This window comes from Delphinapterus leucas, chromosome 9 (assembly GCF_059928025.1).
Source record: "Delphinapterus leucas isolate spDelLeu-1000000601 "Yukka" chromosome 9, BTC_Dleu_Yukka2, whole genome shotgun sequence".
Taxonomy (NCBI): domain Eukaryota; kingdom Metazoa; phylum Chordata; class Mammalia; order Artiodactyla; family Monodontidae; genus Delphinapterus; species Delphinapterus leucas.
In genome coordinates, this window is record NC_143137.1 from 42,135,417 (window position 1) to 42,163,050 (window position 27,634).

At 38.9% G+C, this 27,634-nt stretch overlaps 1 protein-coding gene across 1 annotated transcript in view; it reads left to right on the top strand.

The window, feature by feature from the left end:
* The first annotated feature begins 1,201 nt into the window (after nucleotides 1-1,201).
* TBX20 (T-box transcription factor 20) overlaps nucleotides 1,202-27,634 on the top strand; it is a 57,188-nt gene continuing 30,755 nt past the window's right edge. Inside the window, exons 1-6 of the mRNA XM_022583543.3 lie at nucleotides 1,202-1,856; nucleotides 5,258-5,516; nucleotides 6,528-6,692; nucleotides 11,092-11,200; nucleotides 14,854-15,012; nucleotides 23,813-23,889. Coding sequence (XP_022439251.1) covers nucleotides 1,730-1,856; nucleotides 5,258-5,516; nucleotides 6,528-6,692; nucleotides 11,092-11,200; nucleotides 14,854-15,012; nucleotides 23,813-23,889 — 896 coding nt within the window. The 5' untranslated portion in view covers nucleotides 1,202-1,729. The remainder of the gene's footprint in view (nucleotides 1,857-5,257; nucleotides 5,517-6,527; nucleotides 6,693-11,091; nucleotides 11,201-14,853; nucleotides 15,013-23,812; nucleotides 23,890-27,634) is intronic.

A 27,634-nucleotide genomic window follows, 5' to 3' on the forward strand; every position in this document is an offset into this window, starting at 1 on the left:
AGACAGGCTTAAATCACGAGCCCCCAGCTGTCATCATGTTACTTTCATGGACGATTTCAACTTTTGACTTTCAGGTTTTTTTCCCCATAAGTTTATTTCAGGGGGTGGGGAATGTGTGTGCCCTGGAGAGAGAAAAACATTGGTGGGAAATGGGAGCTGCTTTCCTTTCTTTTTTTTTTTTTTTCCTTTCAAGACCCACCAAGAGGCTCCTAATCGCCAAACCGACTGACTGGAAAGGAGCGCAAATATTTACATGTACAGCTTGAGTGTGTGTGTCAGCCTAAGTTTACACGGCTCCGAGTGAAGCGGATTACCCTGCGAATTCGGAGAATTTAAGTTATTCAAGCTGAACAAGGCCAGCAAGACGACCCCCATAAGGCCGTGGGAAGTCCAGGTCGTAACTGAGTTTGTGAAGGCTGAAGGTTCCACGTCCCCCAAGCCCGGGCGCTGTGAGGCTCGCACTCTCCAACTGCGCGTCGCGTGGTCCCAGCAGGGTGCCGCGCCCCCCCCCCCAGCAAGGCGTCTGCCCCTCGCCTTCCTCTCGATCAAGGCCCGATTTTCGAGAGTCCCTCTCGAGAGCCGGAACCCTGAATGAGAGGCGCACCGGTGTGCAGAAGAAGCCGTGGTTCTGAGATCATCCTTTGTCAAATGCTCACAGCCCTCACTTAGCGTATCTTTTGCAGGGCTACATCTCTCCAGCCCCACTGTCTAGCAGCCAGATTTTGGAGCCCAACGAGTGTAGGTATCCAGCCCTGGGTGCTGCCCGGCGAATGGGATCTGGCCCATTGGCGCCAGCTCTACGGCGTCGGTTTCTGCCCTACTTAGCGCTTTCTAACTTCCTTTTGCAACTTTGAGCACCAGTAAGAAAAAGAATGGAAGGAGGAAAAACTCCCCGAGGCTTCCTCTGGTCTACGTTCCTGAGATCCCAGGTCTTAGGACGCGAACAAAATGCCCCCTCCCGACAGCGATCACCTCCTTCTCACTCCAGGACTGCGAGACCAGGCGGGCTGTGTCCGCGGCCGCTGCGCCAGCCTGGTGGTGTCACCCCATTCCCCGAACGGGTGCCATGCTCCAGCGGGCTGCTGAGCGAAGCCACGCGGACGCCGCGCCCCGGGCGCGCCCTCCCCACCCGGCCCCGCCCCCGGCGGCGGAATCAGGAAGCGGTGACGTGTGGCGGCGCTGACTGGCTGCGGGCCGCGGGGATCGCAGCTGCCAGCAAATTAAGGCGCAGGGAGGCGAACGCCCGGGCGCAGTGTCCTCCGCGCCCCTCCGCGCTCGCACGGCTACGCTCCCGCTCCCGCTCCCAGGCAACCACCCCATTTTAGCTGCGCTTGGCCGCTCCGACTGTCCCCAGAGTGGGGAGGGAGGAAAGACGTGGAGCGGGTGCTGCAGGACCCCTGGGCTTTGCGCAGCTGATGCTTGTCTCCAGCTTCCGGAGGCACAGCCTGTGGTCCTACGGAGCGTCCCGGTGCTTGCACACCTAGCTGAGACCGTGGTTGGTCCTCTCCGGCTAGTTTGAAGTCTCTGCGGCTCGAGGCTCTTGCGGTGGGGGAAAGGAGAGGCCGGTGTGGAGCTCTCGGGAGGTTGGGGCTGACTCATCTAGAGTCCCCGACTCCCCTGTGATTGCACTTGGAAACTTTCCGCTGTGTTTCAGTCTCTGTCTCTCTTGGGGAAGCTGGACGGCAGTTCAGCAGGCCAGGTCCCTGGCCAGGACCGCGCACTAGGGGCCATGGAGTTCACGGCGTCGCCCAAGCCCCAGCTTTCCTCCAGGGCCAACGCCTTCTCCATCGCCGCGCTGATGTCGAGCGGCGGCTCCAAAGAGAAGGAAGCTACGGAGAACACTATCAAACCACTGGGTAAGTCGCGTGCTAGACCGTCGGGGTGCGCAGGCATGGGAGTGCTGCACATTTGTCTGTCCCTCCGTTCCCTAGCTTCAGGAGGCTCTCGAGGGTGGCCACCTTTCCCGGCTCGCGGCAGCTCTGAACCTCAGGCCATAGACTATACGTTGCGGGTGGGAGATTTGTTTTTTTCTCTTAGGCCCGAATTCTTTAGGGACTTCACAGTCTGTTAAATGCAACCGGTTTCGTATCTCCTACGTATATCGCTAGTCGCTTTCCCTACCTATTTTTCTAGAATCCTTATGTCAAGTCGGACATCCGGTGTGTGTAACTTTGTTGGGATAAAAACATTTAGGGGATAAATACTAATAAAACCCCTTTTAATGACTCAACAGGATTTACGATGCGTGTAACACCTGCTTGTGCATTTGAAACCAAGGAGACTCTGACTTCACAAGAAACTAGCTTAATTTTGTTTTTCCCCCGAGTTGAATAGACTACACAAAGTCAGCTCCTTAAGACAACTGTCAAGTGCTGTAGAATAAGCCAGTTGCCCCCGCATGAACCATTTTCTTCACAGAAGCTCTAGACTTATCTGTAAGACATCATTTCATAACTGCCGTCATTTTCAGTGGAGGTTGGCAAAAACATTAGCCAGTTACCATTTCCCAGATTCCTCAACTTTTAGCTATACTGTTTGTTTAACAACCTTTACCATTTATAGAAGACACTACTCTCAGAGTAAAGGGAAAAAAGGGACTATATTCCCCTCACCACGAGTGAATTGTGTGGGAAAGAAACTGCTGGAGATAAGTGTTTTAAGTCCCTTTACAACTGAGGGTTTACAACTGGGAGAAAGAAGTGTTCTCATCATCACCTCTTGGGTCCCCGGGTAATAATTATTCCACACCCTGATCATCTGGTAGCCCTAAAACTGTGGAAAGCATCAAATAGCGAACTTAGGGTAATATTTTTAAAACCTTTTAAACGCTAGTCAATTTTTTTCTTCCTTCTCCCTGTCCTTCTCAACATTTTAACATCTCACACCTTGAAACAACAATAATAATATAAAAGATGAAATGTTAGAGATGAAAAATAAGGGGCCTGGGCAGAGAGAGAAGAGAGAACTAAAATCCCTGCAGCAACTTAGAACCAAGGAAAAGGAAACCGGAAGATCTCCAGAAAACATGTCAAAAAGTCTCCTCCAAGGTTTTCACTCCCTTTCCCTGGTTCTTCCCACCTATCCTCCTATGTAAATCTAAACCTGCCGAAGAAATGGAAACAACCAATCAGACAAACTCCAACTGTTTAGAAAAAAATTCACCACCAATTTCAAAGTTACGTTTGTGGCACTTCCCAACATTATCCGCTCCTATTTAGGGGGCCTCTGAATTCTTTATAAATGCCCCCATTATAATTTGGTAGCTAGCAGGAAAAAAGGATTTCAGGTTAAAATTCCTGACAGAAGTACAGACAGTAGACTGGGAAACATGCCAGCTTCAGCTCCACTGTCATTACAACATCACTTTCCTGAGAAAAAACCCACCTTCCTCTGAATTCTAAACTATAAAACCATTCACAGCTCACGGTACCTCCACCCTCACCCCAGTCTGTAAAATGAGCATCCTCCCTCCCCTAGGGCTTTTGAGACCAGCTCCAAAAAGAACCAGAACCGTTTTTCAATTGTCAGAAGGCATTCTAGTCCCTTTCAGGGGCCAGTTCAACAGAGCACAATTAGCAGCTGTAAGCCAAGGACTCGGGCATGTGAAATACCTGTTAAGAGAGAATGAAACACTAGCGAGATGCTGAAGAAACTGTACGGTGGAAGTCACAAGTGTCTCATTACTGCTCATTTAAACACGTTAAATCTACTCAGAAGAACCACCTCAGACGACTAGATCATTAATTTTTTTTAAAATTGAGATATAATCGACATATAACATTGTGTTAGAGCATTTCTGTATCATTTTCTTCTTCCTCCACTTCCCAACCCTGACCCACTGGTTAGTCTGGAGCTTACAGCATTTGCGTTTTTCAATTGTCAGAAAATTTCTAAGGCTACTTGTTAATTCCCTATAAAGATGTTATGTGAATGTGTTTCTGAAAACATTAGTAAAAAATATGATTTTACCATGGCATGGTTCTCTTTGAGTTTGAAAACAGAAGGATAAGATAATTTGGTTATTATTAATTTAAAATGCTTCCATGAGTTGGATTATTCTTCTAAGAGAAAAGAAGGTAAAAATTCTCTACTTCCTGCTTGCCTGCCCCAAGTCAAAAGAGAAATGTGAGAAATAAAACATTATGTGTGTGTGTGTGTATGTATGTGTGTGTATATATATATATATATATATATATATATATATATATATAAAACTTGTTTCAATTCCTTGAGGGCACTTAGAGTTGTTTGAAGTTCAGTTTCACATTGCGGATTCAAGTAGTTTCTTTTTTAAAGGATGCAAGATAATTGGGACAATTACAGAGCTCCCCCTGTATTCCATCAAAGTGACTGGTGTAGTCCCAGGCCCTTATCATCTGTGGGGGAGAGTGTTTGGTTCGTAGGCAGTGGTGTTTCAGCTTGATGGTAGATGGCAAACTGTTCTTCCTACTTCAATACTCTGCTCTTCTGGGTTTGGGGTTCTTTTGCTCACTTCCAAAACGTTCTTGACAGAGAGAGAAATAAACATATCATCCCTCAAGTACTTGTTTCAAGCCTGGTCCAAAAAATTGGCCCAGAGATTGCACTCCTGTGATTTAACAAGCAATAAATATGCTAGTCTTTCATAAGATCTCAGGCTGGGAGGGAAATTATAAAAATGCCCTAATGTAACATCTGAAAGCCTAGGAAACGGAGCCAGGCAGAGAAGTGAAGTGACAATTTTTTAACCCCCCCAACACCCCTTTTTCACTTTTTCTTATGGGGAGGTGACTCCAGGAGGGAAGGGAAGTTCCTCTCAAAGTGAGGATGGTGCTGACTTCTTCACTCCCTTGATCTCCCTGCAGAAAAGTGTCCTCTTTGTCAATGAGGAAGAACTGGCACTAGAGCCCACAAGCTGTGAAGTCTAGAACATGGGAGGGATAACAACAGGACTACTTGCTTTTAATTCTTTATGATCATGCCTTTCTCTTTATCCACTCCTCGCATTTCTATTCTCCAAAGTGGGTTTCAGTAATGGTGGTAACAAACCATGGTTCTAAAACTCACTCATTTGGTTCCGTAAGCAAGCAGGAGCCATGTCACTTCACAGGAATTTCAGGCTTAATTTATATAGTGATGGGTTATTGCTGTCCTTCTGGAGATTCTGTGCGTAACTTTTCCAAAGTCAATCCAGGAACCTATTTCAGTTGTGCTGTTCTCCTTTCTGTATCTTTGTTTGACAGAATTAGCTGTCATTCTCAATTCTCTTTGCCTGCAGAACAATTTGTCGAGAAGTCGTCCTGCGCTCAGCCCCTGGGCGAGCTGACCAGCCTAGACGCTCACGGGGAGTTTGGTGGCAGCGTCGCGGGCAACAGCAGCCCATCTTCCTCCTCTCTGTGCACTGAGCCGCTGATCCCCACCACCCCCATCATCCCCAGCGAGGAAATGGCCAAAATTGCCTGCAGCCTGGAGACCAAGGAGCTCTGGGACAAATTCCACGAGCTGGGCACAGAGATGATCATCACCAAGTCTGGCAGGTTGTAGGGGGGCTTGTCGAGTGAGGAGTGGGGAGAAGGGAATAGTGCCCTGGGTGGCAGAGGGAGTTTCCAGGAACTGGGTGAAACTCTACTGGTCCTGAGCTCCAAGAGGAAGCTTCGCTCAAGGAGGGTTTCTTTCGGCAGACTTGCTTTTGGAAAGAGCTGCTGAGACAGATGTCCAGGCATTTGCTTTCTTGGGATCTGGCAGTGGGAAGCCCCACCCCTGCCCTAAGGGCATGGGACTGGGATCTCTGGCCCCCTGCAGCCTGGGATGGCTTCTGGGTGCAGGGTCGGCATCTGGAGGGAAGCAGGAACGCAGCTCATGCCGGGGTACAGGGCGGGCTGCTGGGTGCTGTGAGGGAGGCAGGTGGCTCCCTTTTATCAGCCTCAATTTGCAGAGGCTCCCATTAAAAACTAAAATGAAAACCTGGGAGGAAGAATGAAATTTGAAACGACCACACTCCCGGTAGGAAGGAGCTCTGGTGCAGGGGGCCCCTTGGCGCCACAGTGGGCTGACTCAGGGCAGGCAGGAAGTCCCAGGTGCAGGCTGCTCCTGGGACTGGGGCTAAGGCTCCGGGGGTCGGTGGCCCCTTGGCGCCTGACTGCTCCAGCTCTCAGGACTCTGGGATACACCGCCCAAAGTCTCCCAAAACGAAACCCAACTTGAGAACCCTGCTCTGGCTTTCTACTGAGGCAAGAGTGAGTTTTCTCCCTGGAAGGCAAGGAGGTTATAGGACTCTGTCTGCTCTGGAGACTTTGGTCTGGGAGCCTAATGGGCTTGATGATTTAGCACAGGATTTTCCCTAATTGCAGACCTTTGGGTATTAATGAGGACTCCTACAGAGATGACACTTAAGATTATCTAGGCTCGGGAGAAGGTCAGTCTCCGTATTCACATCTCTGAATGGCTTTACAGGAAACACAAAGAATTTGGGGGCTGGGTAGGGAGGGAAGGCGGACCCTTTTCCTCCCTCTCTAATTCGGGTGATTCTCTTTGTCTCACTGTGTCAGGAGGATGTTTCCTACCATTCGTGTGTCCTTTTCCGGCGTGGATTCTGAGGCCAAGTACATAGTCCTGATGGACATCGTCCCTGTGGACAACAAGAGGTACCGCTATGCCTACCACCGGTCCTCCTGGCTGGTGGCTGGCAAGGCAGACCCTCCGCTGCCAGCCAGGTTTGTGCCTCCAGATTTTCCAGCCAAGCAAAATGTGTATTAACCTTGCTGGCAGACTGTCTCCTGCCCTGGTTGTTTGAATTTTAAGCAGGTCTGTTTTTAAAGCTGTGAGTTCTGGTAAGAGAGCTTTCCAAGCCCAGACACTCCAGGATTAACTACACAAAATATGGGTTAGTCTCTGAGAAAGGCAGGAGTTTGTATGCAGAACACTGCCTTTAATTTTATCTTTCATCATAATTCATTTAAAAGTTTTTCTTAAATTTCAATTGGAATATTTATTAGAAATCTGGACCCATTTCATATGGCATCCATCATTTCTATTTGGCTAACACCAAACAGAATAAACCTACTGATGAAGTGGCTGCCCTAAAATCCTTTTCAGAAGTGTGCATTTTAGTAAAGTAGTAGTTGCTTATAGTAAATATTTGTTATAACGTGGTTATAACTTCATAGTAAATACCATATTGGTAAAATGTGGTTGTTTTTGACCAGTAAAAGGCTCAGAGATTTTTAAGAAAAGCAAACTCTTTTTTTCCCTCATTATAATTAGTGGATAAATGTAATTCAACATCAAGTTAATATTCTTCTACTGAATTTGTTTTTCTCTTTCTGACTTACTTCACTCTGTATGAATATTAAGGTCCATCCACCTCACTACAAATAACTCCATTTCATTTTATGGCTGAGTAATATTCCATTGTATACTGTATGCTAACACATATATGTGGAATCTAAAAAAAAAAAAAAGGTTCTGAAGAACCTAGGGGCAGGACAGGAATAAAGACACAGATGTAGAGAATGGACTTGAGGACACGGGGAGGGGGAAGGGTAAGCTGGAACGAAGTGAGAGAGTGGCATGGACTTATAAACACTACCAAATGTAAAACAGATAGCTAGTGGGAAGCAGCCACATAGCACAGGGAGATCAGTTCGGTGCTTTGTGACCACCTAAAGGGGTGGGATAGGGAGAGTAGGAGGGAGACGCAAGAGGGAGGAGATATGGGGATATATGTTTATATATATATAGCTGATTCACTTTGTTATAAAGCAGAAACTAACATACCATTGTAAAGCAATTATACTCCAATAAAGATGTTAAAAAAATATTCTTTTACTGAGAAATTACTCAATATATTAGGTAATGACCCAAACAAAACATGTTGGTTTTTGTGCTATTCAATGGTAATGTTTTTCCAGGAGAACTCCGTTTTAAAAATGACATGCAAACCTTTATTGCTACTGCCCAAATGAGCATTCTGGGGGAAAAAAACCAGCAAGTTCTTACTTACGTGAATACTAATAGTTTAAGAACAGGACTCTAACTGCATACTTTAATACAAACAATGAATCTTAGCTGACTTTACATTTAGGGTTCTAAAACCAAGCCTTACAGCTTTAAAGTTGTTTTATGACTAAGTAATTTTTATAATTGATTGGAAGTTCATATCAGAGCTAAGAATTTATTTAAATGTACAGGTTTAGGAACTCTGAAGTTATAGTTCAAAGTATGGTTCTTTGTTAGTATCAAGTCTGGAGTCTAAGTCAAGGCACAGAACCAACACAGTTTACACATACAGTTCAAATGGAATATTAAGCTTACTTAGTGGTTGATCATATTATTGAACTTACAGTATATTAAATACACTAGAGAAGAGATTAAAAGAAGCCTCTCCAAGTTTTCCATTCCCACAAGAGACTAGGAAGGAGATCTTCCCAGCCCTTCCAAATTGATATATTAAATAACATATTAAATAATTTTTAGGACTAAAATTTTTTTAAATGTCACTGATTTTTTTTTAAAAAAAGGAGAAAGATTTACAAATTTACAATAGATATTTAAATGAATATAATTAGTGTTCTCTACTATTAACTAGCCAGTTCACATTACTCTAGAGCTTCTTTCCAAAATTTACAATTTTTTTTTAAAGGGGGGAGAGAGAGGAAGAAAGAAGAGAGAATGAGAGAAGTATTTTAGCAGATTCCTAACCATTTTTACAAGCAAACCCCTTTTCTTTTTCTTCTCTAAGTCTTTCCTTTAAGAAGTTAATCACTCTTATTTAGCATACATTTTCCTCCTATCTGAAGGTATGGGGAACTGGTGCAGGCCAGTTGGAAATATGACATGCCTTGTTTATGTTACTAATCTGTTCTGGCTGGAAAAGGAAAGCATGTACCAATACACTGTCTTAACTGAAGCATGTTTAAGCTATTGCTGGAATTTTAAGTCCCAGAGGACTTGAGGGAAGCGGGGCTTCCTGTATGCTTTTTCATTCATACTAGTTCAGCTTACTTATATTGATATTAGATTGAAATGTTTTGTGCATTATAGGATAGAAATATTCTAGATCATATAAGCAACTGTTCTTTATTATTATTAAAAGACATAGTGCTATATTTTCTAGCTCCATATGGGAAAGGTGAAGAACTTGGGAGGTGACCATTTTTGAACTGATGGTAGAAATTCCTTGCAGTTCTAGTTCTTTGAAGCACTTTATTTTAGACTGAAGTTTATCAGTCAGCTGTTCCTTATCAGAAGAAATGATGCTTGACAATATCATTTGATCATAGTAATGGAAAAGACATTATATATGACCTAAGTAATGTTATATTTTCATATAGGACATTTCCTTTTTTTTAAAAGTAGTCGATATTTAAATAAATTAATCTTTATTAATGTTATCATATGTGGTGAACTGATACTTAAAGAGGGACCATCTCATCAACTTCTAGGACTTTAAATATTTTTGAACCTTTTTGGAGGAGTGGGTAGGATATGGTGCTGATTAGTAAAACAACTGCACCTATAAAGTTATAGCCTTGGAGGGGTGACACTTGAAAAGCTATTATGGTTGTGTCATCAAAGAATACTTCAATTGAAAGGCAATTTTGAGCACTCCTTAAAAAAAAAAAATCAAACAAACAGGCAGACAAACACCTAAGTTCTTGTATGGGTCTGGTAAGAATCTTTAGTGCTGTCAGCCTGTTTTGTGCTTTGCTTCTTGTGGGCTTTGTGAGTTGCAGCACGTGCACCCAATTCTTCTATTCTTAGTCCTCTGTGTGACAAACCACGGCATAGACTTCTTGTTCTTTACATGAATATGTTTTTTATTTTTCCTTGTCTTTGCCCCAACCATAATATTTGTTTAATGATAGTTATAAATATTCTACACAAAATATAGATATAAATAACCCATTGCATGGATAAAGGAATTTATCCCATTAAATCAAGGATATTTCCTTCCTCTATCATTAGTTCTATGACATACCTGACTTCAGAAACGCTTATATTGAGTGGATACTAGGATTGTGATTTACAAAGAGTTGTACTTAGTGTGAAGCTTGCAGGCAAAACAAATGACCTGCATTTAACTGTCAGTGAGTAAAAGACTGCCTTGAACATAGCAGCTGATCAATAAACGATAAATACTTGATAAGTATATTTTTTCCCATCAAAGCCTTTTTTTTTTTTTTTTTTTTGCTTAGGCTGTTAGATAAATACATTGAATAATTTGAAGCTTACCCAACTTGTTTTCACTCTCCTTAGTGAGCACTTAACTAGGTGATGATGAAAGTAGTAATATTTAAAGTACCGGGAGAAGCAAACAGACTATGTGATCTGTGGACTATTAAAAATTCCCCAGGTCACTGTATTAAAATTATTCTGTCTTGTTTATAAAGAACATGAACTTTAAATTGAATCACCTTCAAGTTTAAATGAATAGATTCTCTAGAATTGTTTCCTCTTTTAAATTCTTTGTCTTCATTGCTTTTTAGCAGTGCTTATACTAGGAATTCATTTTGCAATTAGTTATAACCTAGTCTTTCTTTTGAAAATATCTACAACAATAGGATTTTATATTTGACAGAAGCAGACTAGTAGTTGATTAGGTTGATGGGAAAAACCCACCTTTAAAAAAATGGCTTGTTCAGCAAATAGCAGCAAATGTATTAAGTACATTTTATTTATTTATTTATTTATAATTGGACTATAATTGCTTTATAATGTTGCGTTAGCTTCTGCTGTACAATGAAGGGCATCAGCTATATGTATACATATATCCCCTCCCTCTTGGACCTCCCTCCCACCTGTCCCCATCCCACCCATCTAGGTCATCTCAGCACTGAGCTGAGCTTCCTGTGGGACAAATTGGGAGATTAGGATTGACATATATATACTACCATTAGTATTACCCCTTTTAAATCATTGGTACACAAAGAAACACATTTAGATGTTTCAGCATTATTTTGCTATTGCTGTATTACTAAATTTGAGATTATACGAGGCAAATAAAATTCACTTTATATGAGATTTTTGTGTTCCTTTAGAATCAGAATATTTTATAACCCAAAGAGATTTTTTTTTTAAAGTCTCAATAAAATTCTCTCATAATTTTCTTAGGCTGTATGTACATCCAGACTCTCCTTTTACTGGTGAGCAGCTACTTAAACAGATGGTGTCTTTTGAAAAGGTGAAACTCACCAACAATGAACTGGATCAACATGGCCATGTGAGTACAGTGCTTGGACTATGCGGATTCCCTGGGATGGAATGGAGAAATCACATAAAGCTTCCTCCCTTGATGTCTCTTCCTCTCTCCCTTTCCCCCTCCCACCCTCCAGCTCTGAGTCATTCTATGAGAACATTAATATGTTCTACAGGGAACCTTGACTGCTATTGTCAAGAGGTCATTTACAGAGATGCTGTATGCCATTTCTATGCAAGAAGGTCAGGGACCTCTGGCACCATGGATTCCTACTTCTGCAACTGCTTTAACACCTGCACCAACTAAACAAAGGGAATGTGCATTTTGGAGGTTACTACAGCCCATTCTTGGATTAAACATCTAATTTCTATCAGTGGTATGTCAGATAACACAGCATAAAGGGAATGGGGCTGAGACCTCCTATGGGGGTTTCCCAAAGTGTGTTGTATAGAATACATTCTTGTGCGATGCAATGGGGCAAAAGGATTTTATGTACAAATAAATGTGGGAAAGTGCTGTTAGCTCATTATATATCCCCTCTGTAGAGAGCCTTATGAATATTAAAACACAATGAAGTCTTGCAGTTAAAAACAAAACAATTTGATTTTACATCAGTAAGTTCATTAAAATGTTGAAGAAAAGAGAAATTGGAACTCTTAGCTCTTATCAACAGTTAATAGAACAAATAGCCATTGACACAGGCTTTTCCGTATTTGCTAAGACTGCTTTTTAAGGAACTGTCTATGCTGTTATTTCATACTCTTAAATAAAGATTCACATTTTAAAAAATCTGTTTTAGATTTTATGCTAAGAAAACTTTAGACAGACATGCATGCTTCTTTTTGATGAGGAGAATACTGTTTCTTTTTTTGCCTCGTTTGCCAGAAAGCACACTGGGATTTTCATAGTTGCTTTCCTTGGCTTAGATATTCTGATATAATTATTCTCTCTCTTATCCCCTTTATTAAGGCTCCTGTTACTTAAGGTTTTAGTTTTTACTGGATTTATGCAATTCAGAAAAAGAGTTTCAAAACTTTTCTCAAAAAAGACGGTTACACATAGTTAAGAGAGAGCTCTAGACATGGTTTCAAATGGTTGATTGAACCTGGAACCAAGTAAATCACTTCAGGCACTGCCACCATCCATATGCCCACAGGAGATCTTGTTTATCTCGACTAAGTCAGAGTAACCAGGTTAACTAACAACTCTGCTGGTGGCACTGTTGGGATGTTGGAAGTAGGTTAACAGGCTTCTGTTACTTGATGTATTGGAAAAGATAACTGACTTTTTTTACCTTCAAGGATGTTGGCAGAATTGTCCTTTCTTTCAGATGTTTTCATTGACAGATTTTTTTTTTTCAGGTTAAAATTTATGAAGTATCTGAGAGACATTTTCTGTAGGCCCATGATCATTCTTAATGTCATTCATATTAAAATTTCTTGGGCTCCACTGAAATCTTTGCAGAGATAAATGAAATTTTTTTATGGTTCTAGTATTCTGCAATGTGAAACTTCTGTAAGAACTGTTTGAGTTTTTCCAGAAAGACCTGAGAATTCATTTTGAGATCAGTTGTCCAGAACTGATATGTTTTCCTAAATATTAGCATCAGCTTCATGGATGGGAATAGCACTAAGCTATATTTCAGGAGCTCTGGGTTCTAGTCTGATTATGCTAAGATTAGACCTTGACAAATTGTTTAAGTCTTACATGGTTGCTAATATCCATTTTAGCTTTAAAATTTTATTATTTAATATAACTCTTTGTTACCAGGAATAGTGTATTCTGAAAAGTACCAGGAAATATTTTTAGATCCTGTGGTGTTTAGCCAAGTTCTTTGAATCAGTCCTGAAGAAGCCCCCTTTGTAGATGCATTCCAGGAAAATTTCTTATTTCCAGGAATTTATTTCTTCGATGAAACAACGTCTACATTTTTATCAGTGTTTCTTAGCCCCATGAAAGCTTGAGCAGAGGTTCAAGGAGCCCTGGGATCTGAGACTCAGTCTGCGGTCTGAGTCTGTCCAACACCCTTTCCTAAAGGAAATTAATGTGGGAGTGGTATGAGGAAGAGGGGACCTTATTTAAAGCTTAGGTTTTTTTCCATTGTGTGTGTGTGAGTGTGTGTGTGTGTGTGTGTGTGTGTGTGTGTGTATGATTTGAAAACTCTATCTTCTTAGTAGAACATATAATGAATGGTCAGGTTTTTCTTATATCAGGATTAGGAGGCAAATGGTTTACTTCTGTCACTTCAAGTTTATTCCAGTTTTATGACTGAGCATAGGTATCTTGAACTCCTTGGAATAAATGCATTACACAAAGAAATAACTTTTTTTTAAGTTTCTTTTGATTCATTTGAACGTCTCATTTGTTTCAGTAATTCCTATTCAGGTCTGGGATCATAAAAAGATGGCATGTTCAAAAATTCAATGCCAGTTAATGCCCTGTAACTTTGTTGGCTTATATCTCAGCATGGAAACAGATTGATTCTGTATCGGTTATCTCACAGTGACTAGTATTTAACTCTTCTAAAGTCAACCAGTGTTAACACTCACCCACCACACCCAAGTTAGCCAAAGAACAAGAGAGCAACAACACTGCATGCCATTGACCCTCGTCCTGCCACAGCATGTATCAGACACCTCCCCTGAGAGCCAAGCTCTCTGCTAGGCCCTTGGGGTGAAGGGCATACATTGTAAGCCCTGTTATCCCAGGAAAGACATACCCAATTTTGTAGATTTAGGTAGCTGTCTGGGTTGCGGCGCAGGGGGAGATGTGGAAAATCTTTAACATCTGAAAGTAAGTTTTGTTGCTCAAATTTCATAATGGTAAATTATTATATTTTATTTAAATGATACATGAAAAATACTGCCTTGTTAACAGGGTATATTTCTGATCTCTAAGTACCAGACAACTTTTAGCAGCTATGGAATGGAAGACATCCATCACTAACATTCTTATTTAGTTTGTAACTGGAAGTCAGTAATCAATGAAGTTGTCAAAAATGATGACGACGACAATAATAATACAGTTTACTAAGCACTTCCTATTTGCTATGTGATTTACAAGGGTTACAGCGTCTGATCCTCACCACAACCCCTGTGAAGTTAATACTGTTCTTGCATTTAAGAAAATAAGGTAAGAGAGGTGAGATCACTTGGCCCAAGATTAAAGAGCTAGAAAGTAGCAGATTCAGTATTCCAACCAAGGTCTACCTTATACCACACTGCCTTTTAAAATTGTTTCATTCCCTCCGTCCCATCTGCCACCCACCCCTCACCCCCCACTGCCCCAAATAACAATCTAGCCTCCTCAAATATGTAATTTCTTACTTTAGAAAATTTAGAGACATACTGCCTTTGGTCTAACCAGACTAAAAAACAAAAAGCATTTTTTAAAAAATAAACATCCTCCAGATGACTTTTTCCTCTATCATTTTAGAAAGGACACTTGAAACAACCTGTATTATTTACAGTTGGTTTGGTAAAACGTGATTCACAATACTCTGCAGTATCATGTGAAAATTATTTGCGTGAAGAATGGAAAGGGTAGATCCTAATCTTAAAACTGCATTTGACACAGTAGATTTTATGGTTCTTTCTTTGCCTCATTGTAATTTGGCCTGTTTATTAGCACTATAAGTACTTAAAATCCAGTACTGTACTTCCCACTCTTTGCTGCAGATAATTTTGAACTCAATGCATAAGTACCAGCCACGGGTGCACATCATTAAGAAGAAAGACCACACAGCCTCATTACTTAATCTGAAGTCTGAAGAATTCAGAACATTCATCTTTCCAGAAACAGTTTTTACGGCGGTCACTGCCTACCAGAATCAACTGGTGAGTATACCCTTCACAATTTATTTCCCGAGTAATATAAGGCTTTAGGAGAGTTATCTTCTTGGAGAGAAGGGCTATCCCAGTATTCAAAACAGAAATTCACTTTGGAGAAAGCTATGGAGAATCAGCCCCAGGACTTCCAAATATGTTGAGTATCCATGGCTCAAGGTTATGAAGGTCTGTATTACACCATCTTTCTTAGAACCTTTATACTCCTGGTCAGGCTGTTCACTGCTCACATGTCCCACCCAAACCTGACCCAATCTGCCTTCTCAAATTTTCTCAAGAACATTACCTGCTTCCTTCTCTTTCTGGTAGAGCCTCATGACATGTGTTACCATACACTCATTGCTTCATAAAATTTAGAAGTTCAGTTTTTCTGCTAAATTAGCACACGTAGTGTGCTAGCCAACTACCCAAACTACTGATACATTAGATATTTTGTGAGATTTATTCAGCTGTAATTCAGGGTAAGATAATTCTAGTAGAATGATCTTAAATGCCTCTTTAGATAATAGACTGTAGTATGTAAACAGTTGTGTATTTAATTAACATCAAGATATCTAATTTATAATACTGAGTTATATATTTTCTGTTCTCTGTTGTAAATCATATTTAAAATTTATGCATTTCTTCATCCATAAGGCTTAGTCCAACTCTACTGTAAATATTTATCAAGGTGTTGCTAAGGACTGAGTCCTGTTAGATACTTCCCCATGTATTCTTTCATAGTCAGCATAATCTTGAAGGCCACGGGTAACAGTAACATTCTTTAGTGAGGAATCTGAAGCTAAGAGAGGACAAGTAACTTTTCCACAGTCCGAATGGACCAGAAGAATTCCTTTTGATACACTGTACTTTAGTAAAAGGAACTCACATTGTCAGTTTACTCTGGGTTTTGTGTCTTGCTTTTATTTGACTGGTTATAGGTATCCAGGACTCTTGCTCTCCTCATGTCTTGATGTTGTATTTTGGGTTCTGAGTGAATACTGTTAGGTGCTGCCTGATAGATGACTCAGAGTCCAGAGTGGGATGGTCAACCAAGCAAAAATGGTGTTGAGTCTCTCAGGAAAAGCAAGAAGATGAAACTGAAAGCCCAGGTAGCCCTACACAGATGAGGAAACAGGAAGTCAGAGAAGGGATGTAGAAAAATGGCCAGAGTGGGTATGTGTCTGTAAGGCATAAGCACCTATAATTTCCATATGACTTTGAGTAGATTTCACTTCACCACTGTGGCTGCCATCTTCTTTGCCTGTAAACTGGGACTAAGAAACAGACCATCTTAGGGAACAACTGTAAGGATCAAATGAGATGCTGTGCATAAACATGCCTTTGGAAATTGTAAGGCACTCTGTAAATAAAGCACGTGGTGACTGTTGGACTGTCTCTGGAATGTCCAAAGAGGATTTGCCACCATTTGGATTTTTAAATGTTAGTGGCAACTTTTCAATGAAATAAATGAATGCACAAATGTTATACTATTTATCTTTAAGTAAAAGCAAAGTACTATAACTTTTTAATTATCCTTAAGATAACGACACAGGAGTGGCAACTTTCAGAGAATGCCCAAGCTAAAAATTTGTGTATAGAGTGAAGCCCACAAAGCCCTAAAACATAATGCTATTTCTCTTAGAATCTGGAACACTGACATCAACAATCCCATTTTTAATTTATTTGAGGACACATGTAATACAGGTATCACAGGATCTAAAGAGATTCCTGAAACATTTAATTCAATTTACACTAACTGAATTAGTAGCTTTTATATTATAAAACATCAGATTTATACTAATACAAGAAAACCTGCTGATATTTGAGAATGAAATAGAAACTTGTCATATGGAAAGTTCATTGCTTTTATCAGAATTCTCCGTAAAGGGAGCCAAAGCAAGAATAGGTAACTTGGGATTGTTTAGTGAAAATTATGGGCAGAACAAAATTAAGGAAAGTTCTAAGTGTAACACCTTAGATTTGGTTTAATTGATGAAGAAGCAATCCTGAATAAATATTGGCAGGACCTCTCATATCATGGAACACGGAATAGGAAGTTATTATCTACATAATTATAACAGCTAATATTTGGGTACGCAAGGCACCATTTAAAGTGCACTGTCTTATTTAATCCTCACAATGATATTATGAGATAGGAACAACAGTATTTTTATGTTGCATTTTACAGTTCAAAGAATGGAGGCATGGAGTTAAATAACTTATCCAATGTGACCCTGCTGCTCCCATCACAGATATGAATCCAGGTAGTTAGGTTTAAAAGCCTAACCTCTTTAGGTGCTTGGTGTCCCCAAGAAAGGGGAACCTCACCTCCTCTCAGCTTGTGACCCTGATGGATTCAAGACATCCTTTTTTAGAGGGTTTCGGTTCTTTATGTTAATTTCTTTTCTTTTCAGCAAGTGCTCACTGCTTACCTGCTGTGTGCAGGGAGCTCTTCACACTGACAGCAGCCAGTGTAACAAGATGGTAATCAACCTATATTGACAGTCAAAATATCCACTGGCATTAGCTGTTTCTAATAGGAGCCATATGCTTTAGTGACATTACCTCACTGAATTCTTTTGTTTCCGCTCAACATTTATCTAGAAAATTTTCAAATATCCCAAAGTTAAACAAATGGTAAAATGAACCACGTATACTCTCCACCCAGATTCAACAATTAACATTTTTCCAATTTGCTTTACCTCCCCTGCCCCATTTCTCAATCTCTGTAGATGTACATACATTCCCCCTTCTCGCAACCATTTGAAACTAAGATGCATGCATCATGATACTTTACCTGTAAGTACTTCTACAAGTTTAGACTGACAATAAGATTACTTTGTAACCACAGTATCTTTACAACATCTAAAATTGAGTTCATATTAAAAATTTCAGGATGGACCTACAAATGTCTTTATAGCCTTCCCCCCCCACCCCCACCTTTGAACTAGTATCCACCTAAGGTTCATGGTTTGGATTTATTTTAATTTAGAAGAATCTCTCTATATTTTTAATCAATATCTCACTTAATTCTGACACTAATCCCCTGAATAAGGCCCCATAAGCCTCATTTTGTGGATGAAGAAACTGAGGTTCAGAGTGGTTAATACACTTGCCCAAGGTCACAAATCTGGTAAGTGAAAGAACCATCTTCTGGGTATTAACTCCTCCTTTTTGGTAGCATCCTGCTGGATTGCAAGGCCAAGAAGATGACCACTGACAGTGTCAAGGTTGGGAAACTGAATGTGAAAATATTGCTAAATTAAAATAGGCTAAGATTCTAATAAACACATATCCCAACACTAGTTGCTCCTCTTGAAAATGTTTATTTCTAATTAAGATTATAAATGGGCTCAAAATCCACCTACCAGCGCCTAGCTAGCTTTCACTGCATCATTAAGTGTAACGATTAATATGATTAGTATATATCATTTCATTGCTAAATAACCCACAATAAGTGATTAAATTCAGTACTGCTTTTCTCAGTAGATCCTGCCATGTCTGAATTTATTTCTGTGCACCCACCTTTAAAGCCATAATCCCTAGCACAATGCTGTATGTGTGTGTGTATGTGTGTGTGCTTTTACTTAAAGATAAATAGTATAACATTTGTGCATTCATTTATTTCATTGAAAAGTTGCCACTAACATTTAAAAATCCAAATGGTGGCAAATCCTCTTTGGACATTCCAGAGACAGTCCAACAGTCACCACGTGCTTTATTTACAGAGTGCCTTACAATTTCCAAAGGCATGTTTATGCACAGCATCTCATTTGATCCTTACAGTTGTTCCCTAAAATGGTCTGTTTCTTAGTCCCAGTTTACAGGCAAAGAAGATGGCAGCCACATTGGTGAAGTGAAATCTACTCACATATATATATGAAATTCAATTACTAGTCAAAAATTTGATTTGGTATACTAATGAGTCATTTTTGCAAATGGTTTATAGACCTCATAAGACCAATCGAAATTCATGTGGGGTGAATAAATCATTTTGGGGGTTAGTATTTTCATTAGTCTTATACAGTTTTCTAAAGATATCCTTGATTCTTTCTAGGCCTCCTCACATTTACTGCCTTTTCACTGCTATACCATGCTTGTCTACTGATTTACCCATAATAAACATAAAATAAATATATAGGAAATAAACAAATATGTACTAAGTACAGTATAAATATTAGAGTATTTTCATGCACAAAGAACAGGGAGAAAAGAGAGAAAGAAGATTTAGAAGTTCATACTTAGGACCGCCTTTATATCTCTTAAACTTTGGATAGGACATTATTTACATATATAGTAAAAGCCAAATCAAATTTTCCATTAGAATTCGTGAAAAAGCTTCTCATTTATTGTGTCTGGTAGTTTTATTTGTAAGTAATGAAAACGGGACCTTTTTTCTATTTTTTCCTCTGGTTTTTGTGAGGAAATGATTGCATTTCTTTACATTATTAGATTAAAGCTAAATACATTATACTTTCAACAAACTATTTTATAATTTAAGATTTAAAGGTCATACATTGTTTTTGAGCAGGCAAGCCATTGCTGTAAAGTTGAAGTGTAGGTCAGGTTTCATTTTTAAATGCCTTTGGACAGATCTTTTCCTGATAATTGGAGAAATGGTCTCTGAGGGCCAATTTCACCTTGTGGCTGGGAACCCCAGCTATATTCACAGTCCAGTGATATCACATGGAATAATAACTACTAGAAAAAGTCCCTTTCTCTTTGGTGCAGCTGGCAGTGTCAAAATCTGCCCTCCATTTATACATATATTTATCTATAAAGGAGATGTTGAAAGAATGAATTTTTTTGGTTAGGAAGTGCATTATGTTCCATATTATTAAGATAATACATGAAAAAACAGGTGTATTTTGACCACAATTAGTCAGTGATTTGCATATATGTACATACACTTGAAACAGGATTTCTTAAGCACATACTGCTGTCCTTGTTAATTCTTCTTCCTCATAAAATGAAAAATATTGCTGCTTTTAAAATTTGTTGTTGAATCATAAAGACATACTTGTAGTTTCACATGGGTTCTCTACATACGTTTTTGGTAGCTGACTATTTTTGGATCTTTCTTTTAGCTTTACCTTTGACATGGGTGATGCTGTGCAACAGCTTTACAAGCTGCAGGTATTCTATATTAGGAAAATGATGTCCAACTGACATCACTGTATATAACTCAGGTCTTTCTCTCATTGGTTCTCAAATACATAACTTTTTCGTTCTCCCACATTTCATAAAGAGATATAAAACTATATCTGCAGAAATGAATTTCTTTCTATTAACTACTGGTTTTTATTTAAATATCCATGGAGTAAAATCTGTGCCTGACCTTTTAAAAGTGCATGATTAACTAGAATGTTAAAACTTTGCTATTTAAAAATTACTTTATCTTAAAATAGAAAACAAAATGCTTTTTATGTAGACTCAAGAATTTCACCTAGTCTATAACTGGTAAACATATGAAATCATATTTCTGACTGCTTGTCCTGGAAGCAAAGTTCAAAAAGACATTTCTGGGGTGCTTATTGTTGGTGCCCCAGTAGATTCAGAGTCTAGTGATATCACAGTGAGCACGGTGGGCTCATTAAGAAGTCTACCCACAGTCCCTGTACTGCTAATCAGTACTCCATAAGGCCTGTTCAAGACTGTAGTGGTTAGTTCAGGGCCCCCGTACAATTTTAGTAGTAAGAGATCCATTCAGCTTTTTTTCTCTAACTTCCAAAAGCAATTTTTTTCCCTGGAATTAGATAAAATAGTCCATAGAGAAAGTAAATACCTGGTTACTCTCTTGAGCTCCTTTTCTAATTAACACACTAAAGTTAAATCACTGCTGAACCAACTGGTAAATCTAGCTGTATGAGTACATCTTGTACTATTCTTGAAACTTCCCTTCAGTTTGAAATTATATCAAATGTAAAGTAAAAAAGTTACCATTGATACTCTTGGGGATGATGCAAGAAGGACCAAAAAGATACTGGAAAGAGAAAGTTCTAATAAATGAAAGAAAATTCCAAAGAAATCTGAAAACTTGTGTTGAATTTGATTCACTTCCTCATTCAAAGTTATGGCAGTAATACTAGATATGGTGACACATCAATTGAGCAACTAACACACACACACTGAGAATATTTATTTTCTACGACAACTCCACAATCAGCACATTCTGAGCCAACAGTCTACCTCCTGGAAATATAAATAACAAAAAATTCAATTCTCAAAATCCTTTTCAGGGACAAAGTGGATCAAAGGTGGTTCTTTAACTGTTATAACAGATAGATAATATTTTCTATCCTTTTAGTTTATAAAGACTCAAACAAAGCTTGATATGGTTCACATTTTTTTGTTATATTTATTAAAAAAATTTTTTTTGGCTGCACTGCATGGCTTGCAGGATGTTGTTAGTTTCCCGACCAGGGATTGAACCCGGGACCCGGCAGTGAAAGCGCCAAGTCCTAACCACTGGACCACCAGGGAATTCCTGATATGGTTCATATTTTAGAGGGATGGCTGCAAAAGGACTTCATTCAAAATTAGTTTCTCCATCAGATATTATTTGCCTTTGTCTCCAGAAAATGTTATCCATTGGCAAATCCATTCACTTTTTATAAATGAGCTTGTAAGAATTGAACTTGAAGACTTAACTTTATTGCTGTATCTTACAGTTTCAGTTTGAAGCTTTTATCTGGGTTTGGTTCACACTTAACATCACCTAACACTGCAGGGGACGTGGTGCCAGCTTCTTTAGTGGCATTTAAACCACTTCCAGTTCTATGTATGCCTCTGCCTGCTCCATGGAATTTTAGGGACCATGTGATCTCACTTCTGTTGATAAATTATTGTGAAAGTGTTTTCATGAACTATAAAGCACTTTAGAAATCTAAAGTATTTTCATTTATAATTATTCAGTAGAAAAAGATAAGGAAATCCCATTTTTGAGGATTTAAAAATCTTGTTGGTGTTTTACAATTCTAGAATATATTGACTGCTTGGGCTTTAGAAGATGTTTGTAATTTATTTCAAACAAATAAAACTTTTTATCTTTGCCCTGAAAACTGACCTTTAATACTAAATCCTAGTCTGAAAGAATGGCTAAAATAGACTTCACCCTTTAGAAATCCATGCCCTTAATTAAAGGGGTGGCTGAGTGTGAGAGAAGGTTCTCTACAAACTCTTGATGGCCACACTTTAGGGGCAACCTCAGTGGTTCCTGTATATTTCTTTCTATGCACACAAAGTCCTGTTGCTGTCCATTAAGAACAGGTTTCTTACTTATCTAGCTTATTTCCTTCACTGTTTACCATTGTCCATTAACTAAGCTGAAAAGGAAATTAGCAATTTTATTTTTGGCTACTCTAGAGTGAATGTGCATGGGACAATAATGAGCATTTCTGAGGCACTGTCAAGTGCCCTTAAAAACTAGTATCAAAGAATCAATCTTACAACTTGCCAGTGTTAATGATAGAGAAGTGCAGTCTCTCTGGTAAGGATAGTGTGGGAAGTTCTATTTTAAGTGAGGTAAATAGCTTTTTGCAGCTTGTACATTGGTTAGCTCACATTAAGAAAACTTGAAAAGTAAAAAAAAAAAGTGTCTTTTGTAATGAAAAAAACAATTCTTTAGATGTTAATAGTTTAAAATGAAAAGTAGATACACTCTGATCAAAGGGAAAGTTGTTTATTGGCAAAATAGTATTTCAAACTATTATATATATATATATCTCAAAATAGATATATTTTTGATTGTGTTTATTCCTTACTTTGAAAGAGGAAGGCATGCGCCCTCAATCTATAACTTTTTTCCAGGTTAAGACTATTCTGTGTGTGTCTCTCTTTCCAAAGATGAATGTGGGTTCTCATTTTGACACAAATGAGCTATGACTCTCTTTAAAGGTGTCTGTGGTTCTACTTCCAATAATTCTCCTCCATTCCTTTTAGCTCTTAACACTCAGAAATTTTGCAAGTAGAGCATCTTTTAATCAATGTTTTATTTATTTATTTTCTTTGTAACCTAACATTTTTCCGTGAAGGTGCAGTGCATATATTTTAATGGATCTTTCTACATTAATATTGTGAGAATTATGACTAGCACAACATAGACACTTAATACTTCAGACTATGATTCTTATTAGGAAATATTTTTTTTCCATATAAGCATAGAGTCTGTAAGTAACATTATATGGGAGGATAATAAGAGACCCACTAATTTGATTCTTATTTAGTCAGATGGAAAGGGGAACAGGGGTAAATTTATATGCTGAAAGCTTTATATCATGTATTTATGTCAGGTATTTCATATAGTATTGAACATGAAGTTACTATTGTGGTATCCATTATGGTATATATCAGTACCCATGGTATTAACAAATGAGGCTGCCAAGTCAGCATGAGGTAACGTTCTTGTTTTTATTCCCCATTACTCTCCAATGCTGGCCTTCTAGACAGCTTCCCTATTATTCCCCAGTCGAGCTCTAGCCTTTCACTACTCTCTTAAATACTTCACACAGCAGCCACGCTGTTTGTAAAAGGCCCCCATTTCAAACTGTCTCTATCCATTGACTTCCAGCCTGTTTTAGGACCAGTCTGTCCTCAACTACTTCCTTCTCTCTGAGGCCTTCTCTGACCATTCCACCCAATTTAGGCCTCTTGTGAACTTCTTAGCAATTTTAACCTCTATCACAATACTGAGAGACATTAAGATATTCTTGGGGTGCCATGATGGAAAATGAACAAACTTTTTATTTCTGATTTTATTTCCTTGACCATGGAAATGATACGGTTTTGTTATACTTTCTTCCCTTTCCAGATAACCAAGCTGAAAATAGATAGTAATCCTTTTGCCAAAGGATTCCGGGACTCCTCCAGGCTCACTGACATTGAGAGGTAATGAGAATTTTCTGTTTACTTTTTTGCCTAGATAAGATAAAGAGAAGCACTAGTTTGTAAGAGCACACTCCTTTCAACACCAAAGAGCCATAACCTCACTTTATAGAGTCTCCAATACTCTGTATAGTCTCCAGTTCTCTGCCCCACCTTCCCTTCCAGTTATAAACCCTGTAGATATGCAACTGCTTAAGCTTTGACAGCTGCAGCAGCTGGATCTATTCTACACTCAATTTCTGAGTGAAGTGGTTTCTTTGGACAGGACATTTTTTCAACGGGGCTTCTTTGTTATCAAAGACACAGTCCTCTACATGATATTAAGCTTCATGTCTTGAGTGGCAATCCACAGAGAAATAGATTCTTAATAGCCTTTGCCTTCTGAAGTGGATATATTTGTTAACATAAAGACTATAAACGTAGTTTGGAATTTTGAAACAAGGAGAGGCAATTTAAATCAAGGGGTATATTTTACCTACAGCATAGACTGCTTATACTTAATAGGAAAGCTATCAGATCTCAGGACCTTCAAGAAGGCAAGTGACAATCATGTGCCGTAATTTACCCCACTTTTTATTTAATTAAAATGGTTCACACCGTGTGAGACTGTCTACGTGATGAGTAATGACTATATTGAGGTGCATAGTTTGCCCAAAATTAATGTCAAAAAATGTTTTTTTCAAGGAGAAGATTATTTGTATCCCTTAAACATACTATGTAACTTTCTGTACTTATTCTGTTTTGTTTTTGGTGAGCACATTTAAGTTCCACTCTCTTTACAAATTTGAATTATATAATACAATGTTATCAACTATAGTCACCATTTCACACATTAGATCGTCAGATCTTACTCATCTTCTGTATCTGATCTTTTATGTGGCCTGGAATCTTTTGACAGGTGGGGTACCCTAGCTTTATCTCCAAATCTTTGTGTGATTTCCCTACCGACTGCTATGTGTTTCTGCCACACTCTTTGTTACCTACCACATGGTCACATCTGACCTCAGCACTTCTCTCTAACCTGTCCTGGAAACTCAAATTAAAGGATGATTACGTGTTTTAGCAACATCTGTCTTATCCTTCCCTCATCCTTCCCAAATGGCAGAGCATAGGCATGTGGTTTTGACTTGTGGGAACACATATAGAAGCTCGGTGGGGAGACAAAGTATCCAGCAGGAGAGACTGAAAGTTGGGTACAACTGTGGCATCTGAGTAGAAAAGATTAATTAGTTGGAGTGCTTGACAAGTGACTGTGGGGTATTGAGAGATCAGGGAAGGAAACTTGAGCTTGTTGAAAAATCCATTGCAAAATGCAGAGAGATGGCAAGGAGATAACTCTCCAATTAGGTGGGACATAGGCATGCAAACAGGTCATAAGACCCAAGTCAGTGAGAAAGTGGTATCAGCAGCATGGGTGACAAAGGAGTCCATTTACAAAGGCTACTTGCATTTAGGTGTGGCCTTTTTTATCTCCTATTTCTGGAGTGCCAGAGGTACTGATTCAGACTGGGTTTATGCAAGTGGGATTTTAATATGTGAACTTTTTCTCCGTTCTAGTCAGGGGTCAGGCAAGAATGAAAACAGTGGCTCAGTCGGGAAGTAAGTGATGTGTTTTTACAGTGGGCATCATATCTTCTGTCTCAAATCAGTGGATGAGCATGGTATAGAGACAAAGTCATGGGTTAGAGCCCCAGCTCTGCCTTTTCCTGCCTGAGTGATCCTAGAGAAGTCACCTAACCCCTGAGTCTGTTTCCTCATCTAGAAAAATGGAGAAAATAACCCTGCTTACTTCAAAGGTTTATTATGAGAACCATGTAAGATGACATTTATGAAAGCACTTCTAAATCTCAAAATGTAAAATAATTATATTTTATTAGATGAGCATAGTTTTACCCCATCTCAGCTACTTTTAATAGTCTTAATAAACTACTCCTAGAGTAAAAATAGCCCCTTTTGTTGCACTTGTGCTCATGAGAGACAAGTACCCAGACTCACTACCCTTTAGAGAGACGGATTTGATAACACACGCAGCCACATTTTCCACTTATTTAATAAACATCCTGATGTGGGGAACACTCACATGTACATGAAGCTAAGAAGCTTTCAATGGTCTGAGGGCCAAGAGAGCATCTTATGTGACTAGCTGCAAGTTTGCAAGATGACCTAAGTAGTGTGAAATTGGCCAAGGTTTTGGATTTCATTTCCAGGTATTTCAGTCTGAATTTTTTCTAAGCAGCCTTTGGGGATGGGACAAATCAGATCAATTGATCTTTGGAGACCTAAAGAAATTAAATTAGTCTGGAGTCAGTTACTGCACTAAACCATCTAGTAATTGAATTGCTCCTTGTAACTGACTGAAAACAGCCCTATTTGTAACAATATAGAGAGCTTTTTTTAATAAGAGATCTGAGAGAAAAACACATCTTTTTAGGACATGATGACAGAAATTGCACTTTTCTAACCTAATTGAATATGATGTTATAAATATGTGACCTTAATGATTTCAAGTTTCCTGTTCTAGATTTACAGCTACTGTGTGGGACACCCAAACAAAAATGCCTTTAGGATTGGATCTGTTTGCCTTATACCTCTAAACTCACAGTATTATTCTTTCTACATCTGCACAAACTTTGAGGATACTCTAAAGGGCATTCTGGTTTTCTTGCTCTCATTTTATGAGGTTCCATTCAGATACCTGAATGTCTTACATACTTCATGTGCAGCCTTCTCCAGGGACAGCATCTCCCTCATTTATAAAAGGCAACTCATTACCAAAAGTAGAAAGTGTTTTCATTAGATGCTTTGCACATATACCTACAATGGACAGCCAAGAAGCAAATCAAAAGCTCAAAGGGATTTCTTAATATAATCTAATTTATAGTTATTTAGTTCAGGGAAAGAATTATCTGCTGGTGCCATATAATAAATAACTTACAGACACTCTATCAGTTGGTTTTTCTTTTGTGGGGAGGGAAGGGGCACTTTGTATAGTAAGTGAAGGCATGGTATTACTTCGGAGGAAGGAGAAATGACTATGAAGATATTTAAATGTTCAAAATTAAGTTTCTTCTGTTAAGTTTTTTTGTTTGTTTGTTTGCTTTGTTTTTTACAATTAGAGTTCATGCTTATTGCAGAAAAATACTGACAAGCAAGAAAAAGAGCATAAAAAAAGTAACAAAATCCCATTCACTCAGAGATAACCACTGACAAAACTTATATATTCTTCCAGATACTTTCCTATGCACATATGAACATTAACTTCCTTTGAAGTTTACCACACACACTATTTTTAATCATTTTTCCCTTAATATCAATAGGTATATGTCTGTAGTATACTTTTTAATGGCTGTCTAATTTTCCATTGTGTACAATAATTTGACCAATCCTATAATGTTAGTTACTTAGGTTTCCCACTCTTTGTTATTACAAACAGTGCCAGGAAGTAAAATGTATATCTTTACACATATTACTCATTATTACTATAGGATAAATACTAACAAATAAAAATGCTGTGTAAAAGGATACACATTATTTTAACCATAATGTTATTCTTAATTGTTAAATTTTGGGGAAAACCTGAATGTTCAACAATAGGAGAATGGTTTAATAAATTTTTATTGTCATGCAATGGAATTTTTTTAAATTGTGGTAAAATATGCATTTTGAACATTTTTAAGTGTATAATTCAGTGGCATTAAGTACACTCACAATGTTATACAACCATCACCATATCCATTTCCAGAATGTT